At 44.9% G+C, this 14,200-nt stretch overlaps 1 protein-coding gene and 1 long non-coding RNA gene across 4 annotated transcripts in view; one reads left to right on the forward strand and one right to left on the reverse strand.

The window, feature by feature from the left end:
- Positions 1-14,200, reverse strand: part of LOC148319049 (uncharacterized) — a 152,615-nt gene that overhangs the window by 28,380 nt on the left and 110,035 nt on the right. The gene's annotated exons all lie outside the window — the stretch shown is intronic.
- Positions 1-14,200, forward strand: part of fibcd1b (fibrinogen C domain containing 1b) — a 70,475-nt gene that overhangs the window by 24,199 nt on the left and 32,076 nt on the right. For both annotated transcript variants that reach the window (XM_088281310.1, XM_088281311.1), the window contains 3 exons: positions 3,857-4,336; positions 7,775-7,934; positions 11,293-11,429. In XM_088281310.1, the coding sequence (XP_088137436.1) occupies positions 3,857-4,336; positions 7,775-7,934; positions 11,293-11,429 (777 nt within the window). The remainder of the gene's footprint in view (positions 1-3,856; positions 4,337-7,774; positions 7,935-11,292; positions 11,430-14,200) is intronic.

The following is a 14,200-nucleotide window of genomic DNA, read 5'->3' on the forward strand; positions in this document are numbered from 1 at the left end:
AAATGTCCACCTATGCTCTTATGTTCCGTCACTTTTATCGTTAATTCCGACAATCGATGGATGGTTCTGGCTTGTTATTCGAAAGATGGTGTGGGGTCTTCATTTCTGCATTTTTTTTTTTTTTTTAAATCAATTGGGTCCATCTCAGTTTTGATGACGATCAAAGCAATGTCGTGCTAGCGCGTCCGATCCCCGCTGCTCTTCCATCTTTTTCTTTTTTGCGATCCCTCCATTCAAATCCCCCTGCGGTCCTGCTCAATCCCGCTGCGTGACACCAGCTCCAGTGGGCGCGTGTCCAAAAGCGCCTCGGTTCCAGAGCAGGACCCCCACGTTGATAAGATTGAGACATTCATTTACCCCCCAAAAAACGTGTTAATAGGCATGTTGGTGTTCCGTCCGCTTTAGTTGAAAGGCCCCCTCGTGTTCCCCGCGGGCTCCGTAGAGAGTCGCTCGAGGGGACGGGGGGGGGGGGGGTGTCCAGGCATGTTGGTTACAAAATCATCTCAGAATTTTACCGCACTTGTCACTTTTGTGAGCTAACTAAAACTCTGTGTTTTTTGTAAACGAGCCAATCATTTATTTGAACGGCCGAGTGGCTTTTAAGGCACCTACTACCTGCTGATAAATGCGAAATGGGTTTAATTAACATGGAGCCTTTCAGCCTTTTCACGTAGCTTAAAGTGCTTCTACCTCGTTCACCCAAAGAGCGAGGTTGAGGGATGGAGGGAGAAATACAAGCGGTTCGGTGTCTATATTATATGACATTGGGCCGACAAAGTGATGCAGATTGTGTGAATGGATTACGATGTAACGCGCAAGGCTGTCCGTGGGCAGACGTATCTGACCTTGTCTTTGAAGATGTTTGCTGTCAGTGGGCACTCTGATCATCGCTGGACTAAAAGGCAAAAAGATTCTTTTTTTATTCATCTTTCTGCTCACAGAAGCGCTCAATCCAAGACGGCTGTCAGAACGGGTGTCTTGTTGCAGACGGGAAGGCTTAGTGACTGATCAGCCGGTTGTCGCCTATTGTCTGATTTCACCCTTTTTTTTGGGGGGGGGGGGGATGTTGTCATGACACGGCTGAGGGATGCGGGTAGATGTCGACTTAGTTGGACTCGTCCTTGTGTCTGTACTTGTGGTTGGAGCCATTTTTGTAGCGGCCCCCAGTCATTGCGGCGGTCTTGTGGTTCAGGTTTTCCGTGCTGCTGTGGTTTTCACTTGCGACCGCAAATGTCGCCCTCGTCGCCATTGCTCATTGCCGATGAGGTAGTCACCCTTGTGACTGGCCGTCTTGTGGCCGTCATTTTTGTAGCCGTCACTCTGGAGGCCGCCGAGCCATGGTGGTTCTCCGTGCGGCGGTCACCCTTGCGTTAGTCCTTGGTCCTCCCCCCTCATGGTCATTCCCATCGTAGCCGTAGAGGTCATCGCCATTGCGGTAGTCCGCCTTGTGTTTGCCTCTTTTTGCCGTGGTGATAGTTGCCTCATGGCTACGGTCCTCTGGGTTGGTGGTGGTAATCACCCTTGTAGGAGACTCTCGTGGTAGTCAAGCTTGTGGCCACCTGGTCGTGACGGACGCCATATTTGGTCGTCACCCTTTGCCGGGGTGGTCGTACTCCTCGTTGCCGTGGCGGTCATTTTGGTAGTCCGCACTTTTTGCCATGGTGGTCAACACACATGGTTGTTACCCAATTGTCAGTGGGGACCGTCAACCTGTTGCCACGGTGACGGTCGTCATGAGTAATCACCTTTGCAGCTAGAACCCCCGTTGCCAGTCTTGTGGCCGTGGTGGTATTCAACTTTGCGGCTATCCTTGTGGCTCTGGTGGTCCCCCTAGTGGTCATAACACTTCCGGCTTATAACCTTTGTCTTTCTCGCGGTTACTCTCGTTGCCATAGTAGCCGTTGGCTATGTTTTAGTTGCACTTGTGATCATCGCACTCGTGGTAGTCACAACAGCCGTCACCCTCGTTGCCACTCTTATGGCAGTGGCGGTTGTCAAACTTGATTTATTATCTGTTGCTTGTAGTCCGACATCCTTGTGGTCGTCTTTGTGGCCGTAGTGATCAATTTGACCTTCAAGCTCTTGTGGCGATCGCCCTAATCGTGGTCACCCTTGTGGCCATCGCGGTTGTTGCTCAGCAATTTCCACCACCCTACACTGAAGCGGTAATAATGCACGTTTTAGTTTCCCTCCGAGGAAGCCAGCCCGACACCTCAACTCCAAGTCCAACTGAAAGTACAATCGCAGTCTTCCTGAGTCATACTCCATCTACGCCTCACCTCACTCGTGATTAAATTTCGCAAAAAGCTTCTCACGCTCACGATCTGCGAACAAGAAGTTGAGTGTCAGCTCCTCGTGCGTCTGACGATGAGCAGAGTGCCAGTTGCTGTATATCTTTTCTGTTTTAGCGTAAAAGCCCGGCGAGCAGGCGATGAATGTTTACTGCAGTGCTGCTGTGCCGATGGCCCCCTCTGATGTCTCGGGGTCCCGCCGGCAATAAAGCTCGGGCACAACTCGCCTAACGTTTGCAGCGGCGAGGACGCTCCCGATCATCCATCGAGGAATTGGATCCGAAATGATTTTGCTTTACAAAATGTGAGGCGCTCGTGTGACTCTTATCCATTTGAGGTCTCATCTTCCCGTTCCATATCGTAATTTATGACTTTGAAAGCACGTGGATTTAAAAGATCGGACCTGACCCGGTGAGTGCCGTGGGTGTCGGCCAATGAGTGTGCGGAATTATTAGTTATGGCGTGTAAGGATGTGACCTTGCATCATTTTTTTTCCTAAGTATAATTTGTGTGGCTCATTTGAGTTTCCCCACACGAGCCCGTTGATTTTCTCCCCATTAAAGAAACCATAAAGCTCTCCCGTCATAAAGCATTTACCGTTAGCTGTCTACTAGCGCGCCGCCCTGCGCCGGGGCGGCTCATTTGCATATTAATAAGCCCGCCGTCTCTTGCACACGCGTTTGCACATACAAAGCATAAAACAAACACAGCCCGTTCTACTCCTCATTCATCCTGCGGTGAAGACCGAGCAATAATAAGAAATCAGGCGCCGATCCATCGCGGCCGAGCTTGTGATCACGGCGAGCGGGGCCGGAATGCCTCCTCGCGTCCGACTCGCGCCCGTCTGATGGAAAATGGAGCCGAGTCATAAAAGGCCAAACACACTTGCGTTTTACGGTCCCGTTAATGGCCGCCATGCTTACAAAAGACGTCTGCTTTTTCCCGTTAGGAGGCTGCCCTGCGCCTTGAATATGAAATGTTGGATGAAGTCATCAGTTGCAATCACTGTTTCATGATGGGGTCGTTTTTTTGTTTTTTAAGTCAACATGGGGTGCTAGTGTGCTTCATGCAGGACTTATGGACAGCAATGTAGTAAAAAGAATTCAGAACATGCATGCAATCATCACCTTCAACGTAAAGCCAGCGAGAAGCCACACTGTAACCAAGTCGTGATCTGATTGGCTACCGCAACGGTCTATCAACTGAAAAAGATCCCTCGCTCACACTTCACAGAGTGTTTAAAGGCCTCGGACGATTAGTGCGTGCTACTGGTACTATGAAATCTGCCTGGCAACACCAGCTAGCTTAATTCTGATTGGATAAAAACTCTAACCTAAAAATTCAACTCTAGGAGATCAATGTGAAGAATATGATCACAATTTCTTGATCATGTTAGGCCAGCAGAGAAGGTCTTGGAGGCCTTGACCACTAAATTTGACCCAATTTGGGTTACTTTTAAATCAGTGGTTTTACGAGTGAGGGGTTACAATAAAATGACGGTTTACGATTTGTATTTTTTTTCTCGGGTCCGTAACATGTTTTGTGTTTGTGTTCCCTTCGGACAGAGGATGAGCTGCAGCTACCTCCTGTGCACCATCCTGCTCTTCGTGGCCGTCCTGTTGGCCGTCACGGTGACGGGTACCATCCTCTTCATGAACCACAACCAGGCGCCGCCCATGTCGGACGGCGTGCCGCACATCTCCACCAACCAGGACGAGGCCAACGCCCTTGTGACGGTGGAGCGCGGCGATGGCTCTCGCGTCAGCATCTTCATCGACCCCAACTGCCCCGATTACAGCAGCAACTTTTTGCGCCTGGAGGGCGTGCAGACATCGCTGCTGCACTCGCTTACCGACCACGACTCGGACCTCAAGTCGGTCAAGGGCCAGGACCGCGCGCTGCTCGTCAGCCTGGCCGAGGAGGTGGCCAAGCTGTCCGCCCACGCCGGGCAACTCAAGATGGACTACGAGTCCCTGCGCCGGGGACAGGGGAGTCTGGGCCAAGACCTCAACACGCTTCAGTCAGAGCAAGCGCGCCTCATACAGGTAGGACGAAAGACGAAAGAACTCCATCCAGGGTTTGTGGTTCTCTTCACAGTGCGGAGGTCGTGGGTTTGATCCCGGCGGCTTCGGCCTTCCTGTGTGGAGTTTGCATTTTGCATTGCATTGAGTTTTGCATTGTCTACGCGTCAACCACATCTAACGGGAATTAAGCTCATCGCCCAAGCAAAAAGTCTGAATGCCAAAAGTGGGCGAGAGGCGGCGCAGTGGCCGGCCGGACTCTCCCAGACGATTGATGGCGTCTTCGGGAACAGCCAGGCATGTGGCGTGCGCTCCCGCCCCGGCCGGGTGTGATCAATGGGCCACCTGTGGCCGGAATTGCGATGCGGACAGTGACGCACGGCATCCACCGCGCCAGGCCTCCGCGATGATTCGCTTGTGTGTTGTAAAGAGCCCTCCGCGGACTGCCGAGATTTTCACTTTCTCCCGCAGCAACGGATTGCACTCAAACAAAACACACGGAGAATAGATTGTATTCATATTAGAGGTGTAGTTTCAAAATAGGTTTTAAAGCTCGGTTTCAAATGAACTCATTTATTACTGCCATTGACGGCTAGAGACGTCCAATATTTTGGTTTTTTTACTCGGCTGGTAGTGAATGAGTTAAGGTTTCAAGCAGAGATTAAGGCGTTCATATATTCCAACGTCCTGTCCTTGGTGTTCTTTTGTGAGTCTCACTGTGGAGTGGAGGGCAAACATTTGCTCGAGGTTCCCGAGATCCGAACGTCTGGGTTCCGTCAGACGCTCGGCAAACAACGCCAAAGTCCTCTTTGACACAAAACGGCAGCATCTAAACTCGGCGGGACGTCCGTCGAATATCAACGTCGCCGAAGCGAGTCCCGACTCACGCGACACTCGGCCGGAGATGTTTATCGGTCCTGACACGAGGTCCTTTGAGGCGACGTAATGAGAAAGAAAAGCTCGTCACTGCGGCGCAATTAACTTTGAAAGCTCCGGCAAATAACCGCGGATAATGATAATTGGATCATTGGCGGATAACCATCAAAGTCACGTCGGGGATTAAACCTCTGCTCAATTGAGCAAATGGGCAGCCAAGAAGATTTAGGACAAAAAGTATTTGGAGTACGCACTCACTACTTGGAACATGAAGTACTTCTCTGTACTTACATGACAAAGCCGCCGTAGGGCTCTGAGCAAATTTTGAAGTCGATATGATTGATGATCATTCATAGTTCAACACAACTTACAAGTATGATGGAGCAAAAATTAAGATTCCAAGCGAACATCAATGAAGTGAAAGAAAAAAATTTAACCGCTTATAGTTGTTTAAAAATAACTCGGTTTGGCTTTTTAATTAGGGTTCTAACGAGGAAAGGCACGCATGCCAGAAGGAGCACTGTCTGTTGATTTCATTCATGAAATCATGACGATATCTTTTGGGCCCAACCGATTAATCGGACAAATATTGGACCTTTTAAAATTGGATGATTATTTTTAGTTAGTTTCTTTGAAAGATTAAATTTTTATAGTTTTTTTTTTTTTTGCAAATCACAATTTAAGACCAAGACACACAAGAATTTTTTTTTAATCTTTTACAGGAACTTACATTTTTTTCTATCTGCAAAAATCTCCAAACAATTAACAATTTTTGTTTTTTGTTTTTTTTTCTCTCTGATGAAAAGTTAAATACTCAAGTACAAAGTATGTATTGTAAAACAGTCACATGTTCCCACTGACATTCTTTGTGTTAATGATCCCCAAAAAATTAATATATAGTCTAAAAGTAATCAGCTGATGAATCGGTTGTGAGAATTTAGTTCGACCAAATTTTGGATTAAGCACTACGAAGTCGCCACTTGGAACAAGTCTTACTTTGTTTTCCTCCCAACTCTCACAGTACGGACCCCGGTACCCCAAACATACGCTGCCATTTAGTGCTGATAATGAGCGTTTAATGGCTTGATAATGACTGAATCTGCTGACTTACCCCGGCAGCCAGTGTGAAGGGTGTCTAACGAGAGCTAATTACATCAGCGTCCTAATTGATGAGCCGCCGCGCCGCACTTCATGACGAGGCCCCAAGAACGCTTTGCCTCGCCGCGGACGTGCCCAGTCACAGTAAGTAAAGGGAGGCAGCCCTGAAAATGCTATCGTCGACATCCTTTCCCAATACGGAGGAGCTCGGACCACATTTGTTGCAAATAAACGAAATATGAACCTTTTATGGCAGAGGATAAAGAAGATGTGCCTGTCAGTATTTTCGTACCCCCCCACCCCCACTCCCTCCCGTGCGCCTTTCTACACGTGAATTTGTGGCAAAAAAACGCAAACGGTATGAGGGGATGCCAAACACCTGGTGGTGCGAGGCTGAGAGCCAACTGGGGCGCCGCGTCCAAACGACCCCCCTTCGTCAACTGGGGAAGGGGGTGGGTTGTGGTTGTTCGCCGCGGACGGGAAGGCACATTCATCAGCGGGCTTCCCACAGGGCCTTTGTGCTGCCGTGATGTTCTTTTTATGTCTTTGGATGATGCAAGGCTATTTGTCACGATTGCGTTGCGCATGCGTTTTGATTCTAGGCAGTCTTTAAATATATTTTATTGATTTGGATTATTTATTATATTATATAATATTTCATTTTGCCCGAAGATGGCTGGGATAAGCCGCAGCACGTCCGCCATCCTCGTGCGGCTGTGGATTACGAACTTGGTTTTCGAACCCGGATTAGTGTTAAGGGTTTCATGTTTGGGTTTTGAAATTTGGAATTCAAGACACGTTTCGGGTTTCAAACAAGAGCTCGAATTTCACAAGCCACGGATAGGGATATTTTCAATTATTTGTTTGCCTAATTAATTCCATTTTCCAGCCTTCTCAAAGGCACTTGATCCGTCCTTAGCGGTGCATTCAAGGACATTGGGACTAATTAGTTGTAAATCTCTGGTGAAAATTTAATGATTCAATTTCAGTCATTGAACAAACAGGTGAGGCTCCACCAGCGTCATTGCGGGTAATGTCAAATGGCTTTGTTAGCATCTTATTAGCATGCAATTAGCATGATATTAAGATAGGCCGCATCGTAAACATAAAATGGGGGCAAACAAAATTTTGTAACATGTTATTGACCTGTTCTTAATGTCGTACTCATGTTATTAGAGGTAAGACACACGAAACAACCAATTAAGGCAACACTCAATTGGGAATTTAAATAAGGTAATTAACATGTTATTAACACATTAACTAGTATTTCTGGGGGAAAAGTTTTTCGTTATTAACTCATTCACTGCCAGCCCAGACAAAATTAATGCACTTCTATATCCGTCAATAGCTGAAAATGAGTGAATTTGCATTTTTAATATTTGTATTTGATGTTGCCTTTACATGTTATAAACATCTTATTAACTGGCAAGTTATGTGTTGTAATCATGTTCATAACTGTATATTTGCCCCCCCCCCCCCCCCCCGCAGCTGCTGTCAGACAGCCAGGTGAACATGGTGAAGGTGGTCAACTCGGTGAGCGACGCGCTCAACGCCATGCAGAAGGAGAACGTGGGCCTGAGGGCGCGCACCAAGGCCGACCTGCAGAGGGCGCCGGCGAGGGGCGCTCGCTTCAAAGGCTGTTCCAACGGTAAGGCCACCAGTTTGTTTGTTTTGCGTGCGTTAGAATTGAGACAGCACAGAGATAAATATGTTATTTACGTGTTATTATCATGTTATTACCATCTCATTTCTAACATTGATGTAGGTCAGAAGGGGAAAAAAAAAGAATGACATTAACAGGGATGACCTGCATTTGGTAACATGCATATAAACTAGCAACAAATTTGGTATTAATGTTATTAATGTGTTAGCATTGTGTTATTAACATGTTAGAATTATTTAGGATGGTGGCAAATTAGTACACAGGCCACCACAATGGAAGCCAAACAGCATTTTATAAGAACATGTTATTAATGTGGTATTAATAAAAATGTATTCACGTGATCGTTACAAGGAAGCATTTGTTACATCTTGCTTTGTTCGACTATTGGGCAAAATGAAAGATTTATATGAAATTCCTGAACTTCTGTTTTCATGTGGCGTGTTAAAACTTCGTTGGAGACAGCTGCCCAAAGCCTGCCAAACCACCCAGTCCCCCCCCCCCCCCCATCTCCTGCACAATTCTCCATTACAGGAAAGTGTTCCATGTGTCGTCAGCCTGACGTCCGCCGTTGTAGCTGACGCTGACGAGCGCATCGTCAGCGCCGCCGTGACCGCTGGCGCCGGGTCCTGTCAGGGAGCGTCTCATAAACCCGCCACGTTCTCATTATTTTCGACAAAAAGCCTGCCGGCAGCAGGTGTCCTGTTGGCTCAGCTGTCTGTCAGGGCTCATAGGTCATCTTTCAAGCACCGCAGCAGCCCCAAGTTCTCCCACCCTCATCTGAGGAACATGTCATGCATGTTTAATAATGTCGGTCAGCGCAAACTATGCAGGGCTTTAAATGTAATATTTATCAGAATTGAAAATACACTGATACCTTCCACGAACAAGATTTATCAGTTTATTGAATGGAACAAACAGTTATTTTTTTGATTAACTTTTTTTGATTAATTTAGTTTGAATTTTTAATAAGAAACCCACATTTCACAGACAAGGTCACAATGTAAATGTACGAGATCATATAGCTTTTTTTTCATTGAGTTATTAACATGTTATTAACTTGTTATTAACGTGGCATCAGCTTGTAAGCATGTTTTTATCTTGCTGGGGGGCAACGGAGCATTTTTCGTGATGGTACCACCAAATGAAGTGCCAGTGTAGTCATTTTGATGCATTTATTTGAAACCAGGCTTACGTATGCTCGGGTTTTGGAAGAGCAGCTGGAGTTGAGTAGTTTTGGCTAAAAGCTGCTCATACGCAAACACTGACAAATTATGTCTTTCATTCCCACTTAAATATCCATTTGGCCTCGGCAAAGGTCTGGCCTTTCTTGTCTTTTTACCAATTGCATCACTTGTAATGGCTACCAAAACTACGCTTAACGCCAGCAAATGTTTTTTTAACATGGACTCCATCTGGGTAGCAGACAAAATATTCATAAATCACTTCAGACAAATTTGATCACGTTAACAGCAAAAATGTATGAGTCAAAGCATTAATTAAATATGATACGCTACGTTTACCTCCCCAGAGTGGATTCGTTTTCCATGTGTTGTTTACGAAAACTAATAAGGCGATTCCAGCAACGGTGTCACATGGGCAGAATACTGTTATTTTTTTTTTCAACACATTAAAAAATGTCACAGAGGACAAGACCGGTTACTAAAAATCCGCCAGATGGACGGCTTTGTTTTCCCGCTAATGGCCAGAAGAAACATGCTTGGCTCGCATTTGGGCGCTCTGATTTAGAACGTCGGAGCATGTTAGAGGCTTTTGCCAAGATGCGGCAAAACCTTTCAGGAAAGCTGTGCATTGACAGTTTGGATGAATGGATGAATTGCAGAAAAAAGATTTTTTTAAAATGAAATGAATGAATGGTGGGTTGGCGAGATTCTGAAAGATGGATGAATTATTTTATGGCTAGTTAGATGGAGACATGAATGAGCATTAAATCCATTTTACATTGATATATGATGGCCAGATGGATGGATGAATGGTAGGTTGATAATTTGGTGGCTGATTGGTTGCCTATGGCTACCCTACATGGATGAATCTGGGAATGGACAAAGGTTAGATGGATGGATGAATGGATGGTTGGATGAAGTGACTTTTTGAATGCCGGTTGGATGGTGAAGTCATCTTGAATGAATGGATGAAGGCTTGGTTCACTAGATGGGTGGATGAGGTCATGAATGCATACTTGGATGGGTGAATGGATGGTCAGACGATTGAATGCGTTTGAAGTAGCGGATGATGGCTGACTAGAAGGATAGACAATTGGATGGATGAACACATGATGGCTGTTGGATGGGTGGATGACTATCTGGGGAATTATAGCTGGATGGATGACTATGGATGGATGATTGGTCGACGTATGGAGGAACGGATGCTCCTATAATGGACATAAAGAATTCCCGTTGGATGATGGACATATAGTTGAAGGGTAGATGAATGGGTGAATTAATATATGGCCAATTACATGGATGGATGAACGGATGGCTGATGAATGATTTATTTTCAATAAATTAATGATGACTTACTAAATGTTGGATGAATGGATGGCGCAGTGGAAAAATAACGGATGACCGAGTGAATTTCAGGATACATAATCCATATATTTATCCATTCATCTCAATTTCCACCCTTTCAACTCAGCATTTTTGCATTTCCGTAACGGTTAACGGAGAGCGCCAGTAACCCATGCATCCTCCATCCATCTGCGTAGCATTAATCCCTTTTTGTTTTTCATTCCAAACGCGGCCGGCGACGCAGGCGATTGTGTCGGTAGTCGGAGAAGTGTGTTTACATGAACTCAGCTCAGCGAGAACAAAGACAAGCGGACATAAATCAAACGTGACCTTACTCACCCAGCGTGAACAACTTTGTGCCGCGTCAGCGTCTTTTCTCGTCTCGCGGGAGGAAGAAGCCAAAGGAATAAATCAAAGGAAACGGATGGCAAAACAAAAAGTTTGTTGACTGCGCTAACGCTGGCTCGCGACGATGGAAAGCCCTTTGAGCGTTTATTACAAATCCTTGATATCCATCTTAACTCATTTAGTGCCATTGACGGCTAAAGACGTCAAAGATAAAATTTTTTTTTACTCGGCTGGCAGTGAATGAGTTAAGATCCATGTCTAGTACAGTCCTCACGAGAGACATTTTCAGCACACTAGAGGAACAGTGTCCTATTAGTATCATTTTGAGGCCAAAGAATATGAATTAAATGCTCAAACAGCTTCATGGAATGTGACAAACATGACTTTGGGATTATTGCCAAAAACGAAATGTTACCGGTTTTGATGTTTTGTTTTGATTTGTGTTGCCTCTCCTTTTTTTTTTAACTCAGGCTCACGTCCTCGCGATTGCGGCGACCTGTACGCCAGTGGCCAGCGAGAGGACGGCATCTACTCCGTGTTCCCCGTCCACCACCCCACCGGCTTTCAGGTCTACTGTGACATGACCACGGACGGAGGCGGCTGGACGGTGAGGCGCTGAATTTTTTTATTTATTTATTTTTTTAACATGAGAGAGGCAGAATACTAATTGGTCATTTTAACCAAAATGGAGTGGAGAAAAATCAAAAGGCTGGAGCCAGAACAAAATGGAGTTGGAATCGAATTAAATCGTTTTTGCTGCCAAGTAAACAAAACTAACTAAAGACAGATTTCGATATTTCCCCATAGGAAAGTACGTACAACGCAAAAGAAGCCCAGGAAGTCCTCCTCATTACGCTAATAAAAAAGGAGTTCGCTCATTATACACTGAAAAAAAAAGTTTTTGGAGGGACTTATTACATTTTGTTTCGTCAACCGGTTGCGCAAAGTGAAATCTTCGGGAGCCAGCTACAATTTATTTTTAGTTCACCATCCATCTACTAAAAATATAAATTTAGATCCAGATTTTATTTTTTTGCAAACACTTGACAAAATAAAATGGAGTAAATTTAATACATCACATTTTCAGTCCAGTGGAGGTGTTTTTCTAACGCAATATTTATAGATTTAATTTAATTATTATTTTTTTTTTTTTTGCTAATGACTAGACAAGGAAGATGAACCATTTTGCCGCTTGTTATTTTTTATGCTGTTCCCGATTCTCTTTTGCCATAGATTTATTTATTTTTTTCTTTTGTGTCACGTAAATGAGATTTCCATTCGGGTTACGTAGAGCGCTAATTTTGCGTTTTGCAAATGTGCGGCCTTGCTGCAGTGAACGCCTCCCTCGTTGTTGTCATTGCCGCCGCTCAGAGGTTTTTCAAGTTATATTTGGAAATTTGTTGAGAATGTATTTCACTAACACACACGCACACGCACAGTGGCAATGACACGTATAGTGAGGCGCACTCCTCCGAGACGTTTAGTCGTGTTTGTTCTGAAGTCAAGATGTCCTCGGGGTTTCGGGGCGTAATGCAAGTACTTTCTAACGGAGAGTTGACGCCTCGTGACATCTTTAAGTGTTTTCTTTTCGTTCCGATTTTTGGAGTCTGTCCAAAACACAAATCAAGAAGTGTGTCTAATTTTTTTTTTTTTTTTTTTTTTTTTTACTAGCTATGAACTTTCTGGAAATAATTGGTTCCTTTCATGTCTGCCAACTAGTGCGTGAAAATGGCCCGTGCGCTTAAAGGGAATAAAGGAATGCGGTGCATTTACATTTTAATAAACCTAATATCCGCTTTTGTCATTCCGCCATTTGAAGGATATTTTCAAGACCTCGGAAGAAGCAAGTGATTCTTTTGTTTTTTTTTGTTTTTTTTTGAGGGGTTTGGAATTTCTGGCACCAAATTTGTGTTTTAAATGGAAATTGCCTTATTGATCCGTTTTGGACAGATTCATGGTGGTGAAGTTTGGTCAAATTGTAACTTTGCCGTAAATGATCAGAAATTCCCCCAAATTTATACGCTGCACGTATACGTACAATACTGATATTTTTTGGGGGGGAATGGGGACCACAAATAGTGAATACCCAGAAATAAAAATACATTTGTTGGGTTTTTATTTATTTATTTATTTTTGGTGTGAGAAAGTGTCCAAATACAATTGTGTTTGTGTGCTTTTACTCTTAAATATGTTTTATTTTATTATCGAAGAAACAGCACATGCATGACAAAATAAATGGCAAAATAATGACTTTTGAGCGATTCAAGATACCCACAGCGTTTGTTTTTATAAGCATGATAGCGTCTGTATCACAAACTTCCCAGTTTGCCGTCTGAAAGTGATGATTCAAAACATTTTTGTTTGTTTGCTTTTTTTTTCCCCCCCGCCTGCCTGCGGTGACGGGACACCCGCTGAGCAGGCGTCACTTCGAGTGCGTCGGCGTGACAGCGAATTTGCCAGACGGGCAAGGTCGCGACCTCCCGATCATCAAATAAAGCGATACTGTCAGAGTGACGAATTGCTCAGCGCGGCATGACGGGACGGAGCAGCATCGCCGGCCCGTCAGTCACTTTGCGCTTCTTCCCTTAAAAAAAAAAAAAAAAAAAAAAGAAAAGGTGAGGGCTTTGCGACACCTTTTGCAGGTATAACCTTCTCTTAATACAGATTTGAATTTGCGATCGCGGCTGCTGATCCCACCCGGTGTGCTGAGCTGATTGCCATCACACTTCAGCCTCATTAGCAGATCAACACGGCGTCATCCAAACCGGGCGCCAAGCCGAGGACGGGTTGAGTCGGTAGCTTAGCAGTCTGATGGTGGGTCGGTCCCTTTCGGCTGAGCTTAAATAAGGAATGAGCCATATGCCGCAGCTGCATTAGCATACCGCCGTGACATGTCGTCGTCTTGAGGGATGTACGGGTTAGCTGGAGGGGGGCGGGAAGAAAAGGAAGAAGGAGAAGAAGAATGGGGGACTCGAGGGTTCTGACTCCGATAAAAGGGAGAGAGAAGAGAAAATGTGATGATAACCATAGAACAGGGAATGAAAGTTACTGCAACGTCGCAGAGCGCAATGAACGAAATCAGAAATTTAAAAAAAAAAAAAACCTTGGAAGAGAAAGTGGAACTTATTGCCACATAGAAAAGCACAAATAAGAAAAATGGGATGACAGTCACAGAACAGGAAATGGAACTTTTGCAATAGAATTTCAAAAAGTACACCGACGGCCATAGAACAGGAAATGAAACTTTTTGCAGGAAAAACTCACAAAGTAAAAAGAAAACGTGATGACAACCATAGAACTGGGTATGGGACCTTTTGTGGCGTAGAAATGTGTAAACAACGTTGTAATGATAACCATAGAAGAAGAAATACAGATTTT

The sequence above is a fragment of the Idiotropiscis lumnitzeri genome, chromosome 18 (assembly GCF_059441095.1).
Source record: "Idiotropiscis lumnitzeri isolate Australia: NSW breed Sydney's pygmy pipehorse chromosome 18, RoL_Ilum_1.0, whole genome shotgun sequence".
Classification (NCBI taxonomy): Eukaryota; Metazoa; Chordata; class Actinopteri; order Syngnathiformes; family Syngnathidae; genus Idiotropiscis; species Idiotropiscis lumnitzeri.